This window comes from Gossypium hirsutum, chromosome A11 (genome assembly GCF_007990345.1).
Source record: "Gossypium hirsutum isolate 1008001.06 chromosome A11, Gossypium_hirsutum_v2.1, whole genome shotgun sequence".
Taxonomy (NCBI): Eukaryota; Viridiplantae; Streptophyta; class Magnoliopsida; order Malvales; family Malvaceae; genus Gossypium; species Gossypium hirsutum.
In genome coordinates, this window is record NC_053434.1 from 3,654,448 (window position 1) to 3,682,134 (window position 27,687).

The 27,687-nt window shown below is 34.3% G+C and overlaps 5 protein-coding genes and 1 long non-coding RNA gene across 7 annotated transcripts; 4 read left to right on the forward strand and 2 right to left on the reverse strand.

Annotated features, from left to right (window-relative positions):
* The first annotated feature begins 273 nt into the window (after positions 1-273).
* Positions 274-845, forward strand: LOC107923743 (uncharacterized). Its single transcript, XM_016853909.2, has one exon. It carries the CDS (start codon positions 416-418, stop codon positions 623-625), a length of 210 nt encoding a protein of 69 aa, XP_016709398.1. The 5' UTR covers positions 274-415; the 3' UTR covers positions 626-845.
* Positions 846-6,822: 5,977 nt separating this feature from the next.
* Positions 6,823-7,272, forward strand: LOC107923783 (uncharacterized). Its single transcript, XM_016853944.2, has one exon. It carries the CDS (start codon positions 6,891-6,893, stop codon positions 7,101-7,103), a length of 213 nt encoding a protein of 70 aa, XP_016709433.1. The 5' UTR covers positions 6,823-6,890; the 3' UTR covers positions 7,104-7,272.
* A 2,996-nt stretch (positions 7,273-10,268) lies between these two features.
* On the forward strand, positions 10,269-13,727 carry LOC107923320 (MADS-box transcription factor 23-like). Of its 2 annotated transcripts, none has more exons than XM_016853524.2 (9): positions 10,269-10,617; positions 10,780-10,978; positions 11,166-11,244; positions 12,358-12,419; positions 12,501-12,600; positions 12,920-12,961; positions 13,172-13,213; positions 13,331-13,404; positions 13,502-13,727. In XM_016853524.2, exons 1-9 carry the CDS (start codon positions 10,608-10,610, stop codon positions 13,548-13,550), a joined length of 657 nt encoding a protein of 218 aa, XP_016709013.1. In that variant the 5' UTR covers positions 10,269-10,607; the 3' UTR covers positions 13,551-13,727. The 2 variants fall into 2 exon arrangements, with proteins under 2 accessions (XP_016709013.1, NP_001314152.1); NM_001327223.1 differs by having other exon boundaries at positions 10,608-10,617; positions 13,325-13,404; positions 13,502-13,550.
* A 399-nt stretch (positions 13,728-14,126) lies between these two features.
* On the forward strand, positions 14,127-16,104 carry LOC107924241 (uncharacterized). The gene is made up of 2 exons (XR_001691740.2): positions 14,127-14,697; positions 15,776-16,104. It is a non-coding gene; the product is annotated as an uncharacterized lncRNA (long non-coding RNA).
* A 68-nt stretch (positions 16,105-16,172) lies between these two features.
* Positions 16,173-18,595, reverse strand: LOC107924238 (squamosa promoter-binding-like protein 13A). Its single transcript, XM_016854588.2, has 5 exons — positions 18,477-18,595; positions 18,223-18,309; positions 17,384-17,886; positions 17,154-17,287; positions 16,173-17,026 (listed from the first exon to the last, which is right to left on the reverse strand). The coding sequence occupies exons 3-5, from the start codon at positions 17,803-17,805 to the stop codon at positions 16,458-16,460; spliced, it is 1,125 nt and encodes a 374-aa protein (XP_016710077.1). The 5' UTR covers positions 17,806-17,886; positions 18,223-18,309; positions 18,477-18,595; the 3' UTR covers positions 16,173-16,457.
* A 3,393-nt stretch (positions 18,596-21,988) lies between these two features.
* Positions 21,989-24,931, reverse strand: LOC107924240 (60S ribosomal protein L7a-2). Its single transcript, XM_016854589.2, has 8 exons — positions 24,685-24,931; positions 24,382-24,554; positions 23,791-23,838; positions 23,487-23,688; positions 23,065-23,234; positions 22,817-22,945; positions 22,644-22,736; positions 21,989-22,408 (listed from the first exon to the last, which is right to left on the reverse strand). The coding sequence occupies exons 2-8, from the start codon at positions 24,382-24,384 to the stop codon at positions 22,277-22,279; spliced, it is 777 nt and encodes a 258-aa protein (XP_016710078.1). The 5' UTR covers positions 24,385-24,554; positions 24,685-24,931; the 3' UTR covers positions 21,989-22,276.
* Positions 24,932-27,687: the final 2,756 nt, after the last annotated feature.

Sequence of the window (27,687 nt, forward strand, 5' to 3'; positions counted from 1 at the left end):
CAATTTTCACTTCAAATGAAAGATCCCCAAACTCAAATATTCATGGTATTCGATCCCATATTTTGATGCTTTCATTGTAAGAAAAGAATTTATCATTTCTCTCATCTGATTGAAACTTTGCTCTTTCTACTGTTTCCATACTCAAAGCATCCCAATTCCAAAGCCAAAAAAAGTATATAGCTAATATAATTTATAAAGTGAGTGTCAAATACTTATTTTAAAAATTATACCCATAATTATATCCGAATACAAGTAATCTAAAGGGGTCCTTCGTCACTTTTACATACCAAATATATTTATAGGCTTCTATTGATGTTCCATTGCATTGTTCGAAAGCATTTCTTGTGTTTGTTGTTTTAACCGAGAGAGTTTGCATTGCAGCAAAAATTCACATCAGCTAGAAGGTACTAAAGCAATGGTGGATTGGGCGCCCGTTCTTGTAGGCTATATGCTGTTCATACTGCTGTCTCCTGGCCTTCTCTTCCAGCTTCCAGGGAACAACCGAACTGTTGAATTTGGTAACTTCCAAACAAATGGCAAAGCGATTGTTATCCACACTCTCCTCTTCTTTGGTCTCTTCACTATCCTCATTTTGGCCCTGGGCATCCGCATCTACGCTGGCTAACCTCATTTATTGTTTTGACATTATCTTCTTCTTATTCTTTTATATATATATATATAGTTTGATTGTGTTTCAATTCATTGTTCGAGTTCGTTTATCTTTTGAACTTAGCCGAAACAAAACTACAAATTATGTTGTTTTTTTGGTTTTCTTTTTTGTTCATTTTGTAAAAGTTGTTACTTCTAGTAACCGAAATTTATACGTTATTCATTTAAAAGGGCCTGTGTTCATCTGTCTAATAGAAATTATCTCATTATTCATGCTAAACTTGAAAGTTGAGAGTCAATTATTGGTATCAATGGCCAATGTCTTTTTCAATAACAATTATAGATAATAAATATATTAATTTAAAAAAATTATTAGGCTAACGAATTATTAAAATTACAAATAAAAAAATAAGAGTTTTAAGAAGAGATGAAACATTATCTAATTATACAAATTATTACAACTTGTGTACTTGTAATTATCTAATGAATAGATAGATCTGAATATGGATTGCATTAACAACTTCCTATGTGTATTTTTATTATTTTTGTGTTTTACTTATTTGTGTACGATTTGATGTACTAATATCACATTTTATTATCAATTCTGCATTTTGAGTTTATATTGGGTTGATTAATTCCAATCAATTTGATTATTTTTATTTTTAATTAGAGTTGTTCATGGGTTTAATTGAATCTTAATAAAATTTTAGGTTCTTTTGATAGGTTTGGATCCTGCTCGAAAAATGGGCTTAAATTTTTGTCAAAGCTTGACTTAGATTGTAGATGCTAAATTCGAGCCTGAACCGTATTAAAATTTTAAAAAAGTATTTTATTATATAATATACACTAAAAATAATAAAATAAATGTTTTAAACAAATTGAAAGTACATTAAAAAGTCTTTATACCAAGATGTTGCAACTAAAATAGTAGCAAAATTAACAATAAAATAAATGTTCTAGATAAGTATTCGGGTCAAGCCCAAGCCAAAAAAGCTTACTCAAGTCCCGATCTGTTTAGAAAATGAATCTTGTTTTTTGTTTAAGCTTATATTTCGGACCTATATTTTTATCCAAATTCTTCTATATTTTAAAGGGTCTTTGATCCTAATCGGATGACCTAACCCGACAATAACTCTAATCTAAATTGATGTTTGATGAATACAATTACAGTGTTAATTGAAATAAAATAAATTGACTGTTTATTCTGTAATACTTTTCTTTGAAGTAATTTACAAATATAATTACAAATAAAACTATAAGTAGAATATAAATTACAAATAATACAAATTTCGTCATTTAGAACAACCAATTGAAAACCAAAACCTCAAAATTTACCAACTACAATAATTTCGAGAACCCCAAGACAATCCCAGCCGTTGGAAAATCAGAAAAACAAACAGCGGAAGCCGCTCACGTGATGTCTCGCTTGTCGTGTCACGTGGCCACGACATCCGAGAAGGATCCTGAATGGATGCAAAAACTGTCGTATTTCGTCGTCTTCTATGCTATCCCCCAATCCCCATCTCCATTACTCTCTATTCCCACACTTGCTGTCAGAATCTTCACAACAATATGGAAAGAAATCTTCTTTACTTGCATTCCACAGAATCAAATACAAGTTTATATAGCATGCAGACGTACAACTATTCAAAAACTGAAGGTATTAACTGTTCCCTAACTAATAACAACTTAGTAACTGAAACTGTTACTCCTAACATTCCCCTTACTAATCAGCTTTTGTCATCAGTAGCCATTTGTTGACTTAAATCATACACACATAACTGTTCTCGAAACTTAGTGAAAACTCCTACTGATAGTGGCTTTGTCAATACATCTGCAATCTGATCTGAAGCAGAAACGTGACCGACTTGAATAACACCATCTGCCACCTTTTCCCGGACAAAGAATAGGTCCATCTCAACGTGTTTAAACTTTGAGTGAAGGACAGGATTCCCTGCTACAGCAATTGCGGCTGAACTATCACACCAAATCAAAGACTTCTTAGGAATTGACACATTCAACTCAGTCAGCAATGACCGGATCCAAACCAACTCAGCAGTGAGATGAGCAACACTCCTGTATTCTGCTTCTGCCGTCGATCTAGAGACTACTTGCTGCTTTCTTGAGCTCCAGGAGATTGGATTTCCCCCAAGAAACACACAGTATCCAGAAGTGGATTTGCGATCATCCACATCAGAACCCCAACTGGCGTCCAAGTATCCTTCAAGAAGGAGGTTTGACGATCGAGTGAACGTCAGTCCATGATTCAACGTCCCTTGTAGATACCTTAAAATTCGTTTGACAGCCTTAAAATGAACATCCAAAGGTCTGTGCATGAACTGACAGACCTTGTTAACAGAAAAAGCAATATCCGGTCTTGTGATAACTATATACTGCAAGGCCCCAACAATGCTCCGATAATGATGATCATCCTCTACTGGGCTGCCAGAAGTAGAGGAGAGATGACACGTAGTGACCATTGGTGTTGGCAGGCTATTCGACCTGTCCATGGATGCCCGTTGGAGAAGATCCAAAATATATTTTTTCTGGGAAAGAAAAAGTCCTTGCGAGGTGTAACGAACTTCAATACCAAGGAAGTATTTCAGCTTGCCTAGGTCCTTTAATGAAAACTTCGCATGTAGGTGATGGACAAATTCTTCTATGGCCTGAGCATCATTCCCAGTGATGATAATATCATCGACGTAGACCAGCACATACACTAACTGGGACTCAGACTGAAGAATGAATAATGAGTTATCTGCTTTAGAAACTACAAACTTCATGGACACCAAGAACTCTCTCAACTTATGAAACCAAGCCCGAGGTGCCTGTTTCAGACCATACAAGGCCTTCCGGAGCTTGCAAACTAACTTCTCACCATTGGTCCCTTGTTGTTCGAATCCTGGAGGCTGCACCATATAAATTTCCTCCTTCAAATCCCCATTTAGGAAGGCATTATTAATGTCAACCTGCCTAAGGGACCAATTGAATGACAGTGCTAGTGCAAGAACAGTTCTGACTGTAGTTGGCTTAACAACAGGGCTGAACGTCTCTTGAAAATCGATGCCCGCTTCCTGTAGGTATCCCTTGACGACAAGCCTACCCTTGTATCGAGCAACTGATCCATCAGCATGTCTTTTGATCTTAAAGATCCATTTACAACCAACCGCCCTACGCCCTTCAGGTAGAGGCATGAGATCCCAGGTATGGTTGGCAATTAAGGCATTGTATTCAGCTCGAGCAGCTTCTGTCCAAGCAGGACCTTGAAAAGCTTCGGTTATATTCAAAGGCTCATTCTCCATCATAACGGATGCTAAGACTTTTGGCTTAAAAATTCCGCTCTTGGACCTAGTCTGCATGGGGTGAATATTATCTATTTCTGGAGCTTTTGTACTACACTCAGTCTGATCACATGAGGGAGACATGATCGTTTCAGGAGAACTGTGAACTAAGGAATGAGACGGTGTAGACCTTGGTTGTGCTGCAGAAAAAGGTACCTCAGTAGTGTTGCGGACCGGTGCTACTACACTGCCAGAAGAATTGTGGGAGACTACAACCGGAAGCATGGTCTGTTTTTGACAAGAATCCCTTGAGGAATCTGCAGGAAACTTTGAACAGAAGCCGTCATGAAATGGAAATCTATCTTCATTGAAGTGAACATGTCGAGTAAGGTAAACACGACCATCTTCATCAAGACACCTGAACCCTTTTACATTCGAAACACCCCCAAGGAAAACACAAACTTTAGATCTGAAATTTAGCTTGTGTTGTTGAAAAGGCCGCAAATCTGGGTAACACGCACAGCCAAAGACACGAAAATTACCATAGTCAGGCTTGCGATTATAAAGAACTTCATATGGACTTAATTGGTGTAACACAGGAGTAGGGGTCCTGTTTGTTAAGAAAACCGCATGCGCAAAGGCATAATACCAGTATTTCAACGACACGCCAGACTGAGCTAGGAGTGATAACCCCATATCCACAACCTGCCTATGCTTCCGTTCAGCAACTCCGTTCTGTTCAGAGGTGTAGGGACACGTGATCCTATGTAATACCCCTAGACGAGAGAGTTCCTTAGTTAAAGCACGATACTCGCCTCCCCAATCAGTTTGTAACATCTTAATAGATCTACCAAACTGAACTTTGACCATCTGATAAAAGTTGACAAAACAGTGAAGAACCTCAGATTTGTTTTTGAAGAAATAGATCCATGTGTATTTACTATGCATATCAACAAACGATACATAGTATGAAACCATTTGAAGGCATGTGAGCTGGCCCCCAAACATCAGTGACCATAAGTTCAAAAGGAAATTTGTATACAGTATGTGACAGAGAGAATGGAAGTTTGTGAGCCTTGCCCATCTGACAGGCCGTACAAATACGATCCAGATGACTTTGTACAAAAGGAACTTTACACGATTTCAATACTTGAGCCAAGGCAGTAGAACAGGGATGTCCAAGTCTGTTGTGCCAAAGAGTGGCAGTTGAGAATTGAGCACTGTTGACTGAACACGATCTAGACTTCAAACCCGAACTGTCAATACCAGAAGCAGTCTTGGAAAACTGAAACCTGTAGAGGCCATCATGCATGTGGCCCTCGAGAAGAATTTGCCCTGTCTGAAAATCCTTCACAAAGCACAAAAAAGGATGAAATTCAAAGAAGACTCCATTATCTTTAGCGAACTGCCCTACCGATAATAAATTTTTACACACAGTAGGTACATGTAAAACACGTTGAAGGCGTAGAAGTCTAGACCCAACCACAATAGAGGAAGAACCTATATTAGCTATAGAGGCAGACTTACCATTGCCCATAATGACTTGTCCTGTACCTGTATAAGGAGAGACAGACACTAGATTAGAATTGTCAGGTGTAACATGATTCGTGGCACCCGAGTCTGGATACCAAGTCTGACCAGAGGTTGTAGATGACGAATAAGAACATGAGCCAGAACAATGAACAGGAGAGCATGCTGTGGCAGAAGCCAACCCTTGAGCTTGATGAAAATTAACCGAAGTGTTTTGACCAAAGAAGTCTTCATCAAACCGATGATAACAGTTTTGCACAATATGACCAACTTTGCCACACAGTTGGCATTGAGGTCTCGACCGAGACCAACCACGGCCACCACCTCTGGTTCTTCCACGCGACCAGCCACGACCTGAACCACGATCCCCTTGCCTGAAGTTTTGAGAACGATGAGGTTTCGAAGCTGCTGAATCATCTTGATATTTGGTTAGGTTAGCCTGCACAGGAACTTCTGAAAGTAGAGCCAACTGTCTAGTCTCACAATCAATAAGCATGTCAGTCAGTAAATCTAAAGAGATGGAAGTGGCAGACGCAAACACTCGTATGGATTCATATTCAATGGGAAGTCCAGATAGTATAACACTAATTTGTTCCCTTTCTGTGACCAAACTACCAACAGCCGTTAAGCTATCACACAAATTCTTCACCTTCGACAAATACTCTTTAACTGTCAAACCAGCTTTCTTGATTGAGTATAATGCATGACGCAAACTCGAGATCTTGATATCCGACGTAGTGCCAAACCGTCGCTCAATAGTATTCCAGAGATCAACACTTGTTTTAGCTTTGGTAAGATGAACCAAAACTTCATCCGTGACAGTTGAAAGAAGCCAGGAAGCCAGAAACTTATCTCGTTTTTTATGAACACGGAAGGCCGGATTGGCAACAAGACGTCCATCAGCTTCAGCGATAGTCACAGGAGGAACCGAAACAGTTCCCAAGATAAATCCTTCAAGATCGTAGCCTTCAAGAATCAGCAACACCTGATGTTTCCACAGCAAGAAGTTGTGTTCTGCAAGTTTGACCGTATCATGTTTCTGAAAATAATGAACAGTCGACGACCCACCATTTTCAAGATCAGGCAACTGGGTGGCCGCACCAGTGTTGGAGGAATGACGCGGAGTCTCATTCCCTGCTTCAGTATTCATGGAAAAAGAAGAATGATTCGAAAAAAAAATCAGAAAAGAAAAATATTGGCTCTGATACCATGTCAGAATCTTCACAACAATATGGAAAGAAATCTTCTTTACTTGCATTCCACAGAATCAAATACAAGTTTATATAGCATGCAGACGTACAACTATTCAAAAACTGAAGGTATTAACTGTTCCCTAACTAATAACAACTTAGTAACTGAAACTGTTACTCCTAACACTTGCTTTTTTTTTTCTTCCCCTCCCCCCATTTTCATTACTTTTTTGTTTTCCTTCTGGGAAAAAAAAAAGAGAGACAAAGGCAGCGGTAGCAAATGGCAGACTGGGGTCCGGTCTTAGTAGCAACAGTGCTGTTCGTATTGCTTTGTCCTAGACTTTTGTTTCAAATACCTGGTAGGAACAAGGTTGTTGAGTTTGGTAACATGCATACCAGTGGAGCTTCCATTGTTGTCCACGCTATTATCTACTTTGGTCTCATTACTATCTTTTGTATTGCAATTGGAGTTCATATCTATGCTTCTCAGTGATCTTTGTTTCTCTCTTTAATGGCTTCTTTGCTTTTATGTTAGTGTTTTTTTTTTGCTTCAGCAGTAGTACTGTTTGGGCTTTTTTGCTCTTTTGTTCTATCTGTAAGATGAAATGAAACCATGTAATTGACAAGGTCCGAATCGAATCAAAACTGCAAATTTTCATTTATTTACAGCTTTTGTTTTCAAGGCAAATTAGGATTTAAAATGACGAATGCAAACGAGCTTTCAGATTCAGATTTGATATCATAAAGGAAAAGAAAAACAAATAGATCATAATAAAATAAACGACAAATATCAACTTGGTTGGGCTTGGAAGTTTACAGGGTCCAATAGTTCGAGCCGCCTCAAATGATTGGGTTTAGCCTTCCTCAGAAAGCTTCATCAAAAGTTTCGGTTTATAGCAAAAGAAAATCAGACCGGTGATCAAACAGGTCAATGTATTAGTTTATCGGTTTAATTAGTTTAATCGATTAGATTAAATAAATTATTAAAAATAAAGATGTGGTTCAACCGATTTTTAACTTGATTCAACTAGTCAAATATATTTTTCCAAATTAATACCTTGAGCAATGACCAATTTGGTTCGTTTCAAACAATAATGATTTAAATATACAAATTTTTTAGGAGTTTGTGATTATCGTTTCTAACAACGATATCTTCAAATTTTGAATAAAATTTTATTTTTAAGAATATAATGTAATTTTCTATTACATTTAATAATATTTTTTGTCTGAATTTTAAAATTCATTAGAAGTTGAATCTTAAGAGATAAAAAATGGGTTTTTTTATAATGGGTTGTCAAATTGTACTTCCTTCGCAATTGGCAAAGTAAAGTTTGCATTCCCTTCCATTATTCATAAGATAACCCTCTTTTATATATATATATAAAATATATTATTTAGTATTTGAGTTTAGTTTTCATATTTATTTTGTTATCTAATTTTTTTGTTTTAATTTAATTTCAATGTTCACTTTAATACTAAAGTATACTTGAGTTTTCTTTTGTCCGACTTAAATATTTGAGTTTGGTTTCAATTTTTAATTTGGTATCAAAGCTTTTGTTTGATCCAATTAAGTGTTTATATCTTTTTAATAGGGTATACGTGCAAAATATTCATTAGACCACATGATACTGCTTAATTTAGACACCAATTTGAATATTAAAATCAAATTTAAGTACTAAATGATAAATTAACCAAATAAAAAGAAGAGAATTTCAGTGCACTTTCGAATGGAAATTAAAATTGGGATTTAACTTTTTTCATTTTAGTACAAAAAATGATATCACCTGAGATAGGGAAAGAGTTGTGGATGAAGTTCGAACTTGAAATCTATTAAATGTCTGCCTTTAAAAAATATTGTATAAATCTATTGAGTTTTTATTTTTATTTCTTTTAGAAAAGTATAAATATATACTTTGAATTTTTCATTTTTTAACTTTATTTAAACACAAAAAATTGCGAAATAGATAAACTACCCATCAGTGGTGGAGCCTAAATTTTTTTAGGAGTTGAAACTTAATTGTATATTTTTATAATAATAAAAAATATAATTTCATCATCTTAATAACCTATATCTTTATAACTTTTTAAATGGTTAAATGAAATTTTTATTATTTTTAAGGAGTCAAAGTATAATTTTATCATTATTAATTTAAAATTTTATAAATTATAAAAAGCTTAAATTTAAAATTTAGTGTCATGACCTTGGGTCTCTACTATGCTACACAACTGACTACCATAATCATCTAAATAGCAAGGTTGCATGAAAGCGATGCTTCATTTTTCTAGAATTTAAGAGAACAAATCATTCATTTTATTAATTATTCTTAAAGGGGTTTTTTATACAAATTGAGGAGAGGATTACATTAAGAGGACTTGAACCCTGATTACTAATTAAGATATTATAATAATTTAAATTTATATTCAAATAAATACTAAATTATTGATAGTAAACACAAATATTGGGGAAAAAAAAACTATGTATTCCAATAACAATGGTCAATGAACATGTTAATATTCCTTACAACTTGGAAAGCAAAACATTAATGGTTGTACAAGGTTTCGGGTAATAAAAACCATAATGAGGGATTCGCCAGATTTCTGGCTATGTAGTGACGTTTGGGTCCTTCGATCAGCCGAATATATTTCGACACCTGTCTTACCAGTTCCCCAAAACTTCAACATCACCTTCATTATTTTTCAACTTTTCTTGTCAAAAAGGACATCATATGACGTTTCTTCACTACTCAACTTTCGATCTCCATAAAAAAAAACCCCTCCAATCCCAATTTAAATACACGGTATTCAATCAATCAATCTTACAGGACACTTGTTTGTGTCTTGTTGGATTCACCAGAATCTGTGATTGTACCATGATCCATACGTGTCGATTAGCTCATACCTTGTTTGTGAAAATGCCTAGCAGGGGACTGTTTACTCCAAACTGTCTAGCCTCCACATTGCTCGACACAGATTGCCTGTTGTACCCGGTAACTGGCACCCACTACCTCTAACTGACCAGCCCTGTAGCCTGATTGTTGGTTCATATATGTGCCACCTCACCCTACCATGGACTTTAAAAAACAAAGTCTTTTGCTTTTTTATCTTCTTTGCAAATCATTTTATAGTTGAATTTGTCACCATCGTTTTCTTCAACCATGTGTCGGCATCTCAGTTGTCTATAAGCAAATTAAGGGTAAGGGTCTTCCAACGTATTGGCTTTTTCACGATTAAAAATACATGATACATTATTTGTAATTGTAATATCTAGATCTCTTTCTCGTCATGTATATCTTGTACATATTTTATTATCAAAACATGATTAATAGAACATATATCTGCCATATTTATGAGTCAAACTTTTGATTGGAGTAACCTTATAAAAAAAAGAAACTTTTGATTGGAGTTTTGTTGTGATCAATTATAATATACTATAGCATTTGGAAACGTTTATGTTCTTACATATGCGTCATATATATACGCACTTTTTGAGGTTTTATTTCTTTGATTATGTGCTTTATTGACCAAATTCATCTCTCTTAATATTAGTGCTTTAATTGTAAAAGATAGGGTGGAAACGAGACATCATGGAAAAACTCTATCGTGTAGTTTATAAGCCGAATAGAATTTTTTTATTTAATTCCAAGTTTTAATCCAATTGCATATAAACCATTTCAATGGAGCCACGTTTTAAAAGTAAAATTCTAGTGAATTCAAATGAAACTTCTTGTTACGAGTTTTCACAATTAGCCAATTAGATATCTGGTAAGAAAAAAAATGATTATTGAAAACCCATTTATGCTTTTTTTTTTCTTTTAAGTTTGGGTGGTGATGAGGTCGGAGGGACCCCATTGTACAAGGGAATTGAGAAATATTTGGAATTATGAAAGGCAATCGAGTAGTGAGGTCATGTCACCAGAGCCGTCTCGTTCTTGCCTGACTCAAAAACACCCACAAAGCCATTGACAACGTACTCTCGACAGTCGACACCTATGCGCCAATGGATGATGGTAAGCTTGATCGTTTTTTGCTTGCTTGCTTGCTTGCATGGAATCGGAAACATTTCTTCATCTTTCATAATCAAGTCCTTCTTTTTCTTCCCCCCTTTTCTTTTTCTTGTATAAATATGGATAAACATTGAAGTTTATGCAGCAAGTTTTTACTTGATTTAGGTTGGGTTTTAAAGGAAATGGGGAGAGGCAAGGTTCAGTTGAAAAGAATTGAGAACCCAACAAACAGGCAAGTTACCTTCTCAAAGAGAAGAAATGGGCTTCTCAAGAAAGCTTTTGAGTTGTCCATTCTTTGTGATGCTGAAGTTGCCTTGCTTATCTTCTCTTCTTCTGGAAAGGTTTACCAGTTTGCAAGTCATGAGTAAGTTCACTTAATTGTAACCTGTAAAATTGTGTTCCTACTGCTATTAAAATCCTTGCTCCACCATGCATTTTCTCATGGAAGCTTGTATGTAAACCTATGGCATGAAGCTGTAAACCAATTGTTATTTTCTTAAATATAGTTTATCCTTGATCTCAATATAAAATATATATATAAATTGCTGCAGCATGGATAGGACTGTTGCAAAGTATAGAAGGGAAGTAGGGCTGCCTGATTCAAGTAACCCCCAATTTAGAACCATGGAGGTATTGTGTGATGATTTCTGATCAATCTGTTATTTTTTAGTATTTAATGCTTCTGAATAATATTGACGATTATTCAATTACAAACTACTTACATCTCCATTAGATTGAATACTCCCTTCCCTGTAAATTTCGTCTTTTCCATATTCATTTCTTATATAGCAAATAAGAGCACATCATGCATTTTATCCTGACAACTTTATTTCTGTCAAATCTTAGTGGTATTTTTAGCTATATTCTTTGAATTTGAGGTGAAGGTTGGATATGGATATACTCTCCATTTTATCTAAGGTTTTTTTTTTAATTATTATATATTTGGAGAAATTAAGTGCTTAAGAAACATGAAAAGTTTGGGGTAAGATAGATGATGACTTATATCTTATCAAGAACCAATGACATTAAGTTTGTTTATTGACATTATCAGTGACATAGAAATCTATTTAATTATTATTATTTCAGTCGTTAAGGGCTATTTGGGATTGTAACAAATAGTTTGGAGAAAGCTCTGAAAATGAGAGCTCATCAAACCTGTCATGGAGAAAAATAGTGAAAAGGACATCCAAGTTTTTTATACTTTGAATCATGAAAACCGAAAGCCAAAAAGAGAGAGGCTTAAGACTTTTTAACCTTTTATCTCGTTCTTTTTACAGTTTGAATCATGAAAACCGGATGACCTATTCTAACTTTATTTTAACACAAGGAGAGGTTAGGTTTTTGGATAGGATTGGATTGGAACTATTGCATTTAACTTTATTTTAGGCTCTTGCATTGCATCCTGGTTCGGATTTAGAATTATTGATTTCTTGGGTTTTTATTTTGTCTTGGACCAAGTTTTAATTCTGGATTAGTTATAATCCTTTGTCATTTATGCATTTGAAAAAATAATAAATTTTATGAAAGCATTTTTCAGCTCTTTAAAACAAAAACTGGACATTGGATAATCCTATGGGTTCAAGCTTTAATCTACCATGTTTAGCCTATACATGTAGGGCAAAGACCAAAGGTTAAACCTTCCATTTGTTTCAATATTATGACTGCATGGTGGTCAATTTTAAATTCGAATTTGATCATACCATGTGCTAACTAAACAGCTTCTCACTTTCCTCATGTTCACAGTTTTGGAGAAGTGAGATTGATGAGTTAAATAGATCCATAAACACCTTGGAAGCTAGACTTAAGTACGTACAACTGATCTCACAATACTTAAATATATATATATTCCATGTTTTCCGTACATCGAATGTTTTCGATTTTTGCAGGCACTTATCTGGAGAAGACATCTTAGCATTAGGCATGAGAGACTTGAAACAGCTTGAGCGCCAGTTGAAAATAGGCGTTGAACGTGTCCGCTCCAGAAAGGTAGGGTTCAAACACGGTTATACCTATATAATCTATGTTAGTTATGTTGGAGTAAATGTTGAAGATGAGTATGTATTTTTTATATATTATTTTTATAATTTTTTCATATATTTTAATGATCGTGATATCTCATATCCGTGTTCAAATATATATTGTACACAGATATCGAGTACAAATATTTATATATCGGATGGAAAGTGAAATGGCGTTGAAGGACTTGCAGATTTTTTTCATGCAGTGACATGATAATATATAGGACAAATTTTTCCTGCTTATATATATTTGTATTAAGCTAACATCCATTTTCTGCATTAAACAGAGACGCATTGTTTCGGATCACGCCACCTTGCTGAAGAGAAGGGTAAAAAAATTCATCAGTCTGTTTTTGACCCTCTGAACTCGAAAAACATTCACATTCGAGGGAATCATCTATGAAAAAACTTGAGTATAACTATATCAAACACTTACACATGATCCATATATTTTTTTAACTTTAATCTTTTAGGATGAAATATATTATCAGAAAAGCAATTCAAACTAACCATATCTTGTGTTCCAACGTTCAACACAGCACAAACAATTGCAAGAGGAGAACAGTCGCCTCCATAAAAGAGTGAGGCTTTCATTTTGCACTTTATAGAAATCACTATTTGATAATTTCCGTATATTATTTAGCTTGTTTTTACAATGAAGTTAAAATTATAACTTCTGTGTGAATTTTGAGGTTAAGTTGAAAGAGTTACAAGATGGCAATATCAGCTCAGGACTTGTGGGTGAAAATGCTTGCACCATGTTTCATCAAAGGTGATCATTACTGTTAAGCTTCAAGTTTTTCGTATGCACTTAGATAATAACCGTTTGCCATTTCAAAAGCTTTGCTGCATTAATTGGAACATTGCAGGATCGTTCATGAAGAAGATTTCCATAACGAAACAGGCCTCCCACTATGAGCGGATATATGCATCTGGATGTCACCGGCGTTACTATTGCATAATATTTAGTTGACGTACGGTGCTCATATCATAGCCCTGCCCTTTTATGTTTTAATTTGTTTTAAATGGCCTTTATTGATGGCTACCTTTATTATACAAGAAATTGTGATTCAGTATTTTTATATTTATTTTCAACCCATGCTTCCACGTGGTACAAAAGTAGTCCTTTGAATTTTATTTTGTATTTTATGCAGTCTTTAATTATATGAATTTTCTTTTACTTTTAAACCGTCCGTTCAAGTAATGATTAACAAATATTAATCAATGATGAAATTTTCTTACATTATTTTCATTCAAATTTGATATTTCTCATAAGGAGTGGATGATATTAATTCTTCAAATTGTAATAAAATTAAAAATTAGGATTTAAAAAATTACATAAAAATTATTATTTTTATTTACACTCCAACTCCAAGTAAAAGAAACCATAAAAAAATTTAGAAATTATTAGTTCTGATAATTTTAAATGACATTTAAAAAAAATATTATCTCTATCAAAATTTGTACTTATTTGATTTTTATCAAGGACCTTACTATATTTGAATATAAATATTTTAATTGAAAATTTCTATTATCCTTTGGGTCTATTGAAAGTTTCTGGGCTCATATGAAAGCCCACTAAAAGAATATGATTTGGGCTGGGCTTTTCCCTTCATAGCCCTTTCGCATTTCTTCCCGCCGTTGTTGCTTCTGTAACGATCTCTCTCTATCTACGTCACCACTAGAAATGGCAACATCTTATGTCAGCTCGGCGAATCGTGAGCGGTGGTGGCCTCGGCTTTCTCTGCTCATCGCCTCGTCATTTCTACCCGGAGATTAGCAATGGAGGCGGATAAAACTTTATCGCCGTCGTCGGATCGAGTGAATCGGGAGGGACTACAGGGTCCAAGGGACGATAATTCCTCTTGGCCAGTGGGTACCGAAGGTAGCTGCTGACGCTTATGTGGCGCCTAAATTTGTCTTGGCCGTCAAGTAACCGTCAACGATGGAGCCTCGGTATGGGACGGCTGCGTCCTAGGGGGCGATCTCAACAAGAACACCGTTGGATTCTGCTCTATTTTGCAGGAACGCTGTGTTATTCACGCCGCTTGGTTCTCAACTGCTGGTAAATCTTTCGGAGCTTTGTAATCTTTAAACAAAAAAAGAAAAGAAAATTAATCTTTAGGAGTTTTTTTGTGGGGACTTGTTTGTAATCAAAATTTAGCTGAGACCATCCAGTTTAAGCTTCAACTGATTTAAGACTTGTACATTATGTTTTAGTTTTTTTCAATGCAGCTGAAAAATAAGCAAGGAAACAAAATTTTGTAGATCGTTAAATTCTGGTTCATAGGAGCTCTTGGTGTCTGTATAATATGGACTGAGCTAATTTACTCAATGAATTCAGATGCAGAACAATGTGTATTAAGCTTTTATTTTGAGATTTACAGCCATCATTTGCTTCATTTTTCTGGTGAAATTTGTCATATGAGGTCGACACATGTTGATCCATTAGTTGATGGCTTGAAGGATAGTCTATTACCTGGGCATTCAATGCTTTGCATTATGAAAATATACCCATACCTCGAAGAATATCTTGGTTTTTACTGCAGCTTGATATTTGTTAATACTGTAAATTTTGGTGCCAAGAAAAGTGTATTTATTCTAGATAAACGAGGCAAGTGAACAATAATCACTTTAGTATGTGATTCCTTACACAAGACGTTTTTTGAACCTTTCCATTGCTAGTGAACTGAATTTCATTTTGGAATCCCTGCCTTGAACAGCAGAAATGCAGAGGTCTAATGGCTTTGAATAGAAGGAAACTGATAACATTTAGAGGGATATCATTAGTGCTTTTCGCTTTATTTCATCAATGTTTTTGGTTTTCTGCCTGATTTGCTTAGATATATTAGTTGATGGTAGGCACGAGTAAAAACAAGTAAATGTACGTTAAGAACTGGTTCATTCTTGAATCTTGTTTTGCTTCTCTTTTTCTACCATTGTTTTCTAGTTTTGCTCTTGGAACCTGCAATCCATGCTTGATTGCTTGCAAGTCAACCCTTATTTGTTTAGGTATAACTTTATTTTATCCATGCCTCGTCACTCGGGGTCATCTGTACCTCTTTGGCATCATCATGTGAACACTGTTTTTGAATCTGGACTGTGTTTTATTTAAAATGTTTTTATTTCTTTCTATATAACAGGGTTTCTGGCAGAGACATCAATTGGCGCATACTTGTTCTATTCTTATGGAAGGTTCCCTGGTAGAGACACACCCTATCCTTGAAGCCGGTTGTGTAGTTCCTCCAGGTCAGAGAATCCCAAGTGGTGAGCTTGGAGCAGGAAATCTGGCTTGGTACACGAAGAAACATTAGAAATCTGTAAACTTACGGTGGCAATAAGCAATCTTAGCACAGATCGTTTGATGATGTAGTTGTGAAGTCCATTGAAATGGGAGATAGTTTGCAACTGAAAGATTTTGTTGGTTAATTTCTTTAAATAAACCCAAAAACGAAAGTCTGTTTGAAGAAAATTTGTGTGATTCGATCTAATCAAAAACCAAATGCAGGAACATCCATGATTGAAACTCAAATGCTGATAGACCATCAAACCTAAATTAATATAAATTCTGAACAATCTAAATCCAAACATGATTCTCTCCACTACTAAAATGATTGCATGTATCATTCCAACTAAATGTCTATTATTGGGACCCAAAGTTTAATCAAAGTAATACTCGCATCTACTTTTAAGAGTAACATTCAATAGATTAACATCTCCAAATTAAAACACACCTGAAAAAAACCCCGAAACTCGTGAGTTTAAATTCGAATGTACCAATATTATAGCTTTGGCAATTTATTGTTACGGCGACTTTCAAATTTCCTACTGCCAATGAAAGCCAAGATTTTCAGGGGGTTCACTTGCAGATGATCCACCAGAACCCATGTGAAACATTCCTGAGCCATGGACCGTAGTCTCCCAGCCATTAGCAACGACCGAACCCATAGGCTCTATAATGTGGTCTTGTAGGCTCGGACCCAAGGATTGCACCAAGGGGAATGACTGAGGCTGCACCATGTTACTCAACCCAATCCCAGATGTATGCGACAGTGGAGATGACAGAAGAGAGAGAGCACAATCCGAATCCCGAACTTGAGTTGTTAGCCTGTCACATAACATGCTCTGGCAGCCCCCATTGCCTTCCGAGAAAGGTGCAACACGCCCGAGGACTGGCTGGCAAATGGAAGCTTTCGCAGGTGTTTGATTCTTGCCTTGCAAGAATGAGCATTGCTGCTTACCTTCTCTGTAGTTGCTTGAAGAGGATCCTAGAAGAAGGTTTTGTTTCGCAGGTGGTTGCTTCAGGTTGAGATACCGAGATTCGGGCCAAATAGTTTTCACCACACTGGTGGATGGATATACTTGCAAACTAGAGAATGGCAACATTTGGGAACCTGAAATGTTGCATTTGTATTGATTCAAACAAGTTCATTACATATAAAAGCAAAGCAAATTGAATGAAAACATCATAGGATATATGTCCTAATTGATTTCATTCAAGCATCATAGTCATAAGCTAACCTTGGTAATTGGAGAAATAGCTTCGAGAATGTGAGAGGGGATCCGGTTGAGGCTTCCTTCGTCTCCGGTTGTGTCTATCGAGACGTGCCCTGCAGCTTCTCTTCCCATTATCGAACTCCTCCAGTGAGTGAAACCTACAAAAAAAAACATAAGTTACCGTTGAGGAATCCGGGGAAACCACAATGATCCAGCCTCTAAAAACAGATGGAACTCAAAACACGAGTAAGGACCTGCTGCATTGTTGACAGAATCTTTGTTTTAGGCCATTGATCATAACTTCAGCAGTCTTAGAATGGAGCTCACACACCTTATGTCGCCTATGGTAGTCCCGACAATTACTAAGGTCCGTATTACATTCGTCAACGAGGCACACAACCGGATGAGTCCCGATATTAGTAGGTCGAGCTTTCTTCGAACTCGAAGAAGAAGATTCCATCTTTAAAACTCTGGGTTCCTTCCATTTGTTAGAAGGTAATTCACCTGAATTTCCTACTTGGCCAAGCTTCAAATCAACTCTAAAATCCCCTATAGAGTTAACAAGTTTATAGCTATTTGATTCATTGCCATTGATGATATCAGTGTCTGCGTTTGATACAGTTTCCTCAACAAATTCAGTAAAATCCCATGATGTAGCTTTCAAGTTCCAGTCCATTAAAATAAAAAACCCCTTCGCTTCAACACCTTGTTTGTTAAGCTTCTTCCTACTGTTTTACGCTCACCTAATATAAAACTCCTTTTAAATAAGAGAAGGAAAAAAAAAAGGAGTCAATATTGCTATAGAAAATAGCTAAAAATGCCAAAAAAACAATTATTGAAATATTATGGGTATTGAACTATAAACTCCACAATGAAATCCCCAAATCAGACACACCCTTTGCCAGATCCGACATTAATATAGTTTAGATGAACAAGAATAAAATAAATAGCAAAAAGGGAAGAAGAGAAAATACATGTTTTTATATAGCAACAAATACAATTCCAAGAAGATTGGAAGTAAAAAAAAAAAAGAGACAGAGAGATAAAGATATAATAAACAAATAAGAAAGATTGTAAGAAAGGGGGCACTTACAGTTGCAGACAAACAAGAAGAGCTGTTTTCTCTTTTCAAGCCATTGAATCACTGACAAAGACTCCATTAAAATACAATTTAAAGTAGCTGAAAAGCAAAGAGAAAAATTTTAAAAATAAAATGTAAGAAAGGGAAAGGGGTTTTGCCTTAAACAGATTTGTTTTACAATATAATAAATATACTATGTATATGAATTTTAGAGATTGTTTGAAATATGAAATGATGTTGAGAAAGAAGGGAAAATAGGGAACAACCTGTTTGTTGCTTTCAAACTTTTTAAAACAAAGATTAAAAAAAACCAAAAGTACAAAGAAGAGGATGCTTAGGACAAAATGTGTTTCATATTTCATAACATGTTTCTCTTCTTTCTGAGTTATCTTTTGCCTTTTTAAACAAAGAATTATTATTTTATATACCATTATAATAAAATTTAGTGTTGAAAAATTAATAAAAAATTTATTTTTGTCCTTTTCCATTGTAACTAAATTTTAAATGCAAATCTTTTATTCTTATATGATCATCTTCCATGTTGGGGCCCTTAAAATGTAAAATTTGTGGCTGTCGTCTTGGATTTAATAATTATTATTTTTTATTTTATGCATGAAAATGACCATTTATTTATTACTCTCCCCAAAAAAGACCCACCTTCAGTCTATTTTTGACTTGGTTTTTTTTTTTCCCTAGCCGACACTGTCCTCTACGCTATTGGAAATTAAATAAAATCTTCATATGGAAGCTTGACTTGGCTAATACAGAAGAATATTAAATTATTTGAAATTTTATTATGAAATTGTTACAAATTTTTTTTTAAAGAAACATATGAGCTTACAAGTTATTCAAGTGACTTGGAAAACTTTTTAACCTCATGACACGTTAAGCTTGAATAATTCGAGTGTCTCAATGTATAATCGATAAGTTGAATTTTGTTTTTCAAAATAAATTTTTAATTTTTTTAATTAATATAAAAAATTCAATTCAAATAAAGTTTGAAGCAGGGGCGAAGTTAGAATAATTTTTTAAGGGGTTGAATGAAATTTTAATTTTTTATAGTTTATATTTTTATAATTTATAAAGGATTAAATCAAATTTTTATAATTTTAGGGGGCCAAAGTGTAATTTTACCTTTACTAATTTAAAATTTTTAAAAAAATTTAAGGACTTAAATAATAATTTTACATATTGGGAGGGCAGGGGCCCATGCCAACCCCTGGCTCAGCCCCCTGGCTTTGCCCCTCGTTTGAAGTTAAGTATAAAAATAAAGTTCTCAAAACCGAAGCAAAAGTCACATTAGAGAGTCTAAGCTTATCTTAAGGGAAAGGATATCGATAATTGAAATTAAAATGTAATAATGTCCTTTTAATAGAGATGATTTTAGCTAGTAGATCTATTGAGAGTAATATGGTGGAACTACATCTTATCTATGTCTTATTCATTATCTATTAAGTTGTAACTGGAAGATCCTTATTCGTCACGTTTCGAGGTCTCAAAATACAGTTGTTAATCGTATAGCTAAGTTTACGGTAATAAATTCACAGGTCCACAATCAGTACTAAATTTAGCCAAACATTTCGGTTCTTTGAGCAATTAATGTAATCTTTGTTTTTTGCTTTACGCTGATTTTACTATATAAACAATCATACCAGATAAAAAAATCTCTAGTAAAATTTAAAGTTTCCATAGAAAAAGTCAAATTTAAACTTAATAACTGCATATGGATATATTGTTTATTTAAAAAAAAGAAGCTACATATAGAGTCTAGGAATCACCGGCAAGTTGAAAAAAAATGCATTAATACTTATGTAATAAACTCTTAATTCTATCTATTCTAATAATTAGATTAGGGTACTTTCAGTGAAATATATATATATACAATAAATTTATAAAAATTCGATATAAAAACTAAATATGTTTAGTTGAAATAGTATATCTGTAATATTTTGAGTTCAAAATTTATTATTTAATATATTTTTTAAAATTTGTTACAATATAAAAATATAAATATTCTAAGAATAATATTTTTAATTTTGTGAAAAAAAAAATATATTCTACGGTGCTGGATGTCACATCTGTCCTGCACCTGGTTGCACCTGCAGTGTATAAATATGATGGTTATGAAACTTTAAACTGCTCATTTATGATTCTAGCTGCTATATTATATCACCCATTGATGATATTCACCCAATCACCTCCTTCTAAGTCTTAGACAACGGTCATTTTAGTCTCTTTGATCCATCATCCCTTTGTAATATGAATTGATTTTTACACTCCACCCACTAAATTTTACTTGATTCCATCGGCTAAATTAGTTAATTGATTTATTGTTTTTATTTTCCTTTTTAAAATTGTAATATTATATATTATAAACAATCAACTTAATCCGCTAACGATCATTAGGGAAGCGGAGGAGTACATCAGAACAACGAAGACAACTCAGAGGGTATGGGTTCCAACTAGAGGTGTGCATGGGTTGGGCTATCCAGCCCGGCCCGAAGACCTGCCCGAAAAATGGGAGGGTTCGGGTAAAAATATAGGCCCGAAATATGGGTTTAGACAAAAAAATTAGGCCCGTTTAGAAAATGGGCCGAGCTCAGGTAAATTTTTTTGGCCCAGCCCGGCCTGGCCCGAATTAAATACTAAATATATATTTTTTTTATTTTTAATCATATTTCTATATTTTTTAAATTTTAATATAATTAATTTTTATTATATTTTCAATTTGTGTATTGTTTTAAAAATTGTTTTAATATATTTTTATTGTTTTTTGTTTTAATATTTGTTTTAAATGTATTTAATTATTTAATATATTTTAAAATTTTTTATTTAATGAAATAAGTTAAAAAAATTAATATGAGTCAAACCGGGCCGGGCTAGGGCTTAACAATTTTATTTTGAGCCGGGTTTAGATAAATTTTTAAGCTCATATTTCGGACCAGGCCCGAGCCTAAAAAATGGGTCTAAAATTTTTTATGGGCCCAGCCCAGCCCATGCACACCTCTACCTCCAACTAGCTTAGTAAGAGATAGGTAATAACAGCGCAATGGAAGAAGTAATTTCCTACCCCGTTTTAACAGTTGGCGGCTACAAGGAAAACGAAGCAATGGCTTGGGTACTTCATATTAGAGAGCTGAGCGAAAGACCGATGGAGACTCGTCAAATATAACAGGTATAATCACTTTTTTATGTGAAGATTGAACGCACGCGTACATATACAACAAAGAGGTGAATAATGTATTCCTCGAGTCGCATTGGCTCCTCAATTAAACTAGCTATGGTGCTTATACTGAAAATTTCTTCTAATAATAGATTGATAAAAAAGACGAAGTTAATAACAAGTAAAATGTGATTATACCTACAAAATCAAGCGAAAAATCACATTAATAAAGCAGTATTCTTTGGATAATTCGGGGATCAAACGATTCCAAGCTAAAATTAGCTTGAAAGCAGTCAAGATTAAAAGATTTGCCTTGTTATATTCACAGCATTCAGAGTCACAATTATCCCCCACAACTGCAACAATACAGCCCTCTTCAAATCATCAAAAACATACCAACAGAGGCCACAACTTGACTCCACTATCCACATTCCCACCGCCATTGTTCTTCCCCTTAACAACCGGCCGTAAAGAATCAGAAGTGGCCAAGATCCCAACAGCTTTTGGAGTCCCGTCTTCAACCTGAACCCTATCATTGGTCTCAGAACAATAGTAGGGTCAAGGCGGGGCAACAAAGTTGACCAATTCATGAAAGCCCCAAATACCAAAAAAGTATACATAAACATCTCATAATCTTATATAACATTAATCAGAAACCAGGACACAAAACTCAACAGAAAACCTTTCCTAATAAGATGAGAATACAGTTCAATAAGAAATATAAAATGAAAGGCGAAGTTGAAAGATGAACTTCTAATGACAATTCCATCAAAATCAATAAAGGGGAAAGCAAATCCACTTAAACACAAGTTGCAGCTGACTACTCAGGGCCACTTAATCAATCAAGAAAAATAGAAAATAAAAGTAAAACCCAAGCTGCCTTTGGGAGAAACTATGGTATTTCTAAGTCATCCTCTGTGCAGCTTCTTTTGCAAGAAGCTTCTCCTTTGCCTTGGTTCTGGCCTGTGACTTGGACCCCATGATACCACCTCCCCACTTCTTCCGGTACTCATCGTATTTGTCATTGAAGTTTGCCTGCCACATTAGTTGATTGTTTTTAGTGTTTTGTAATTATTTTTAATATCTTTTAGTTAGGGTCAGGGCAATTTTAGTTAAATTCTGCCGATCACAACCTGGGTATATTACTAAAATATTTAATTCTTTTACTGATTTTGTAACTCATTTTACTAGGTTAAGATATGCTTCAAATCCCTATACACTTCATATATTTGGAATTTGGAAAATATTGCAGGTAAGGTTCAATTCGTACCTTGATAGCCTCAAGGATTTTGCTGAAGTCCAACTTATCCTCATTCTTGACAGTAGTCAAGCATAAGACGGAAGCAGTTTTCTTGTGGACAATCTGCCATGGTAGCATCAACACAAATAAGTAACCTACTAGCTTTAAACTCTACATACGGCAAAAATGCAGAAGACAATTACCGATCCCAAACGTGATTTCCCCTTCACAATGCAGTATGGAACCTCCATCTTTCTGCACAATGCAGGGAGCCATACTACCAACTCTATGGGATCCACATCATGAGCAATAACTACCAATTGTGCTTTGTTCTGCCAGGGCATAATAAAAATAGAAAAGAAGACAATTGTTTTTAATAATTTTGCGATAAACAGAATACATGGTACACTCCAGATAAACTGATGAAAATATGAAAAACCAGGAAGGCAACCTGCTCAATGAGGTAGGTAACGTGGTTGAGTCCATATTTTACAACAATTGGCTTCTTTGTTTCGGGAGCTTTTCCTTCAGCCTCAGCTTGGGCTTTCTTCAGGAGACGTTCCTTCTTGGCCGCCTTGTCCTCCGGCCTATACTTGAGGAGCAACTTGAACAGACTTGTTGCTACATTTGGACATAAAATAACCAGCTTATAATCACAAATTCATGATCAATCATTATAAACAGAAAAAGGAATTCTGCAATAGTACAGGCAAATGAAATAGAACAGGAATGGAAGAGGCTACAAAAACAAAGAACATATGATGGCACAACACAAGATAAAAGAACAAACACGGCAGATTTTTCAGGCTAACACAAATAGATTTAATAGAAATGTAACCCATTCAGCTTACAGGAGAAGATTTTATCACGTACCAAGGTTTTTATCAAGAGTCTTTGTAAACTGGTTCAGTGCTGGTGGGACTTTCAACCTCTGCTTAAGGATCCTCTTTTTCCTTTGAATGCGAACAACCTTAGGCCACTTCACAAAACGGTGCAGATCCTTCTTTGGAGGTAAAGCTCCTCCAATACCGAATTGCTTTGGACGCTTCTCAAACAATGGATTCACAACCTTCTCCTAATTTCCAAAATTGAAAAGAACAGATAGTGAGAAAACCGTAATCAAGTTATTTAAGAGATCATCCATATGATAAAAACTAATGAAAAAATTGAAAATTACTTGTTTCTTCTTGGCCGGCACAACTACCTTTCCTCCTCTCTTTGGGGCCTGCATTTAACAACAAATCAAATAAGAAATCCCAATCCCTTTTAAAGGAACACGTCAATTAATAACGAGGATCAAACCATTAAACTAACGTACAAAGAGCCACTGTTGAATTCTTTAAACATTAAACACAAATAAACTTCACATGTTTAATTTCAATAACTCGACATTGACCAACACAAATATCAGTCCTTTTAACTAAACAATGACTTACACTACTCTTTCAATGAGATCACTTTTAACAACACTATACCAATAGCTGCATTGTATTTGTAAATTTATAATAAAATGAAACTGTTCTTTTTTTTACTAGAATTTAACAAATAACATTTAAACCGAGTATTTGCGATAACCTTCTAAGGTTCTAACCCATCAATTAAATTCCACACGATATTTTGTCCAAAAAAATAGCTCAAATAAAAAGCTTAGTGAACTGAATCTAAAGCAAAAACAAGCATAAATGAAAGAGCATTCGCGGATAGAATTTAATGAAACAACACAACAAAATTAAAATTAAAAAAAATGAAACGGAGTTTTCGGATTTACCATTTTTGGAACCTCCTGAAGCTTTTTCCAAGGTTTTTTTTGGGTTAGACGGAAACGGCGAAGGAAAACCCTCAGTGAAGGAGAAAATTCGAAAAATTAGGGTTTATAATTATATAAGAAAAAAAGCCCAAGTTTGGGCCAGTTGTCGAAAGTTTTGGGCTTGTTGGACCTTTCTACATATAAAAGAGAGAAATCAAATATTTCATGTTATTTAAGATATTTAATATGGTATTTCATTTTGTTTAAGATATTTAATATAAAAGAGAGAAAGCTGTAGAGCAAAGCAGGTCGGTTCACTCTCACCTGGTAGAAAGCAGAAGAAGGCAATTGCTAGTTTGCTACGGGAACAAAGACTGTAAAATGTTGGATAGGTTTACTTAGCCCCCTCCTCCTTAAGTTTGGAGGGTATTTATAGCATGGTGGGATCTGTTCTCCCTTGTCTCTTAAGGGAGCATGTAGATGCCTTGAGAAGCGGGTAGCTGTTGACAAAGATAGATTGACGAAAACTTTTTGAAGGAGGCGAGAGGTTGAATGAAGACAAACCATTCGGGAGGTAGGTTACCCAATGAGCAATGGATAACTGCTTATGAGCGTTTCTCAGGTGACTTATCCTCTTTAAACGTGTCCAAATCTGAAGAGGTATAACATAACTATAATTGTAACCAACATATACAAGGGCCCATCAATGATTGGTTGAATTTTAAAAACTAAAAAAAGATGTCGATTTCATAACTTTTTTACATTTTTTCTTTTGAAGTATTCCATCGGCATAATTAAACTATCAGTTCAGGATTGAATGCGATTCTTTATCCTTTGTTTTACAAGGGTAAAAATCATAAAGCTGCACCAAAAAGAAGCATCAGATACTTCACCCAAGCTGCGTGTGTCCTGTTTGGTGTTATTCCATTTTGACGTCTACTTTATACGTCTATGATCACAGGTACTAAGAACAACTGATCTATATACTTGGCTTCTACAATGCTCTTCTTGCTTGTAATCTTCTTTTTGGAATATTTTTGGTCTAATGTGATATCATCAAAATCATAATTCGTTAACGCTATCCTTGAAGTTTATAAAATTGGTCTTTTATCAAGTCTATCTGTTTGATTGTCTTTGTCCATTATGGCATTTTTTTGGTGGCCGAGAGTGCTTGATACTATAATCTTCTTACCAAGTAACACCATCTCTGGTCTTAACAGTTGCAGAACCAAAAAAAAAAAACTTTGTTGTTCATATACTTAAATGCCATTACGTCATGGCAGTTCAGGCGAACAAAAAGGCCATTGCAGGCAGCATAACATTCCAAGAACATCCTAGCATTGATGCGTCAGACATGAGAACCAGATGCTTGTTGAATTTAGTATGGTTCGGAAATTTTGTCACAAGAGCCGATGCAAAGCAATTCCAAACTTGGCTCTCTTATTTATAGGAAGGCTTAGACTTGATGGTCAACACTCATGCAAGCACCAGAGTAGAGGGCCAGGGGTATGAGATTCGTCGTCAATTTTGTTCTTTACCCAGGGATTAAACTATGTACTTTTTTCATTTTATAGGGTCAGCATTGAATTTTAAATTTTCTGAAGGAACAAGATGCAATTTTATCAAGTTATTTAGAAATTTTATAATTTTTAAAAGAACCATTTTATAATGGGATAATATAATTTTCGGCTCTTGAATTTAACAATTAAGTTCATTTTAGCATGTGTACTTTTTTGGGTTCTACTTTGGTATGTGCAACTAAATCCATTTTAGTCTCTGAATTTGGATTTTGTTAATATTTGATGATGTGACCAATATTACTTGAGTAGGGTTGGATCAAAAACTGATTGATATAATGATCCAAACAAATGGATTGAATCGATTGACTTGAAAACTACTTGAAAGAAGTAAAAATAAAAAATCGGGACAAAAATTGATAGTTTAACCGATTTAATATAAAAAATTGATAGTTTTGGATTTTTATGATATTTAAATTATTTAGTTAATTATTGTTTGTTTGACAATGAAATTGATCGAGCTGGTTGAATCGGGAATTAGTACTTTAAGTCTAACATTTTCAACCATCGATCCAATTATTAGAATACAGAATGTGACAATATGTGATGGAACTGCACCATCATCTGAAGATTTATATATTTTTTAAAATTTTCAAGTGATGATGTGGCATAATCTCAAAATGCCACATTGTCAAACTTTTATATTTTTTAAGTTTAAGGACCGAAATAAACGTAGTTGTCAAGCTCAAGTGCCAGTATAAATACCAAATTAAATTTAATTGTCAAGTTCAAGGGTCAAAAAAATATATTATCCCTTTTATAATTGAAGGCCAATAGTGGCATCACCTTTTTTAATCCTCTATCTTTTAGAAAAGGAACAATGATAAATTTAGCTATCAATGTTTTTATTTTTTGTCAATTGACCTTATTCTTTTTTTTAGGTAAATTGATATTAACCTTTCAAAAAAAAGTTAATTTGCTTTTATTTTTAACGAAAATACTGACTAAAATATTATTTTTTAACGATGTTGGTATGAGAACCCTTATAATAGTTCACATGCACTTTATGCAGACATGGATGCCACTATTTATCTTATATGCCACATCAACAAACACACGTGGATTGCCATGTGAGTTGTTATGTTTAAAAATTTAATATTTTAGTCAATATTTTTGATAAAGAGACATTAACTGGACTATTTTTGAAAAAGTTGATGGTCAAATTTAACCTTTTTAAAAAAATTGAGGGTCAAATTTAATTAAAAAAGAATAACGGCTGAATTTTAAAAAAAATTGTTAAAAACTAAATATATCATTATGAATTTAAAAAATTTATTACTAGTTTGATGATTCAAGGTATGGCAAATTTTGTTAAGTAGATTTATATATGAGTCGAGTGAGGCAACCAAAATGTTTGAATACATTATTCATTTAACATGTAAATAATTGATTTTTTACAATTAACATTAAATAAAAAATATAATAAGGGTAAATTACGGTAGAGGTCACCCAATTAGGTTTTTTTTTGTCAATCAACTATGAAAAGTTATAAAATGGTCACTCAATTATTTAAATTTATTTTTTTGTCATCGGCTGGCTAATGTAAATACAAGAACACCAAAAAATCCAAGATAATTGAATGATCAAAAAGACAAAATTAAATAATTAAGTGACCAAAAATAAAATAAAACATAGTTAGGTTCCTTCTAATAGAATTTACCCAAATAATAATCACTACTTTGGGAATCACTGAAAGATTTGTTCAATGCTTGAATCAAGTGGGTGGTCCCATAGGTAACCCCAATTTTTT

Excerpts from the sequence above, each read along its gene's own strand:
- LOC107924240 (XM_016854589.2), bottom strand. Across the intron at positions 23,689-23,790 it reads TGCCGGCCAAGAAGAAACAA|GAGAAGGTTGTGAATCCATT; the intron begins GTAATTTTCAAT and ends TTTGGAAATTAG. Across the intron at positions 22,946-23,064 it reads TTACCTACCTCATTGAGCAG|AACAAAGCACAATTGGTAGT; the intron begins GTTGCCTTCCTG and ends ATGCCCTGGCAG.
- LOC107923743 (XM_016853909.2), top strand. The coding sequence starts at position 416 with ATGGTGGATTGGGCGCCCGTTCTTGTAGGCTATATGCTGTTCATACTG.
- LOC107924238 (XM_016854588.2), bottom strand. The coding sequence starts at position 17,805 with ATGGACTGGAACTTGAAAGCTACATCATGGGATTTTACTGAATTTGTT. Across the intron at positions 17,288-17,383 it reads TTCTGTCAACAATGCAGCAG|GTTTCACTCACTGGAGGAGT; the intron begins GTCCTTACTCGT and ends TTTTTTTTGTAG. Across the intron at positions 17,027-17,153 it reads CTATTTCTCCAATTACCAAG|GTTCCCAAATGTTGCCATTC; the intron begins GTTAGCTTATGA and ends GCAACATTTCAG.
- LOC107923783 (XM_016853944.2), top strand. The coding sequence starts at position 6,891 with ATGGCAGACTGGGGTCCGGTCTTAGTAGCAACAGTGCTGTTCGTATTG.
- LOC107923320 (XM_016853524.2), top strand. Across the intron at positions 13,214-13,330 it reads ACAGTCGCCTCCATAAAAGA|TTGAAAGAGTTACAAGATGG; the intron begins GTGAGGCTTTCA and ends TTTGAGGTTAAG. Across the intron at positions 13,405-13,501 it reads TGCACCATGTTTCATCAAAG|GATCGTTCATGAAGAAGATT; the intron begins GTGATCATTACT and ends GGAACATTGCAG.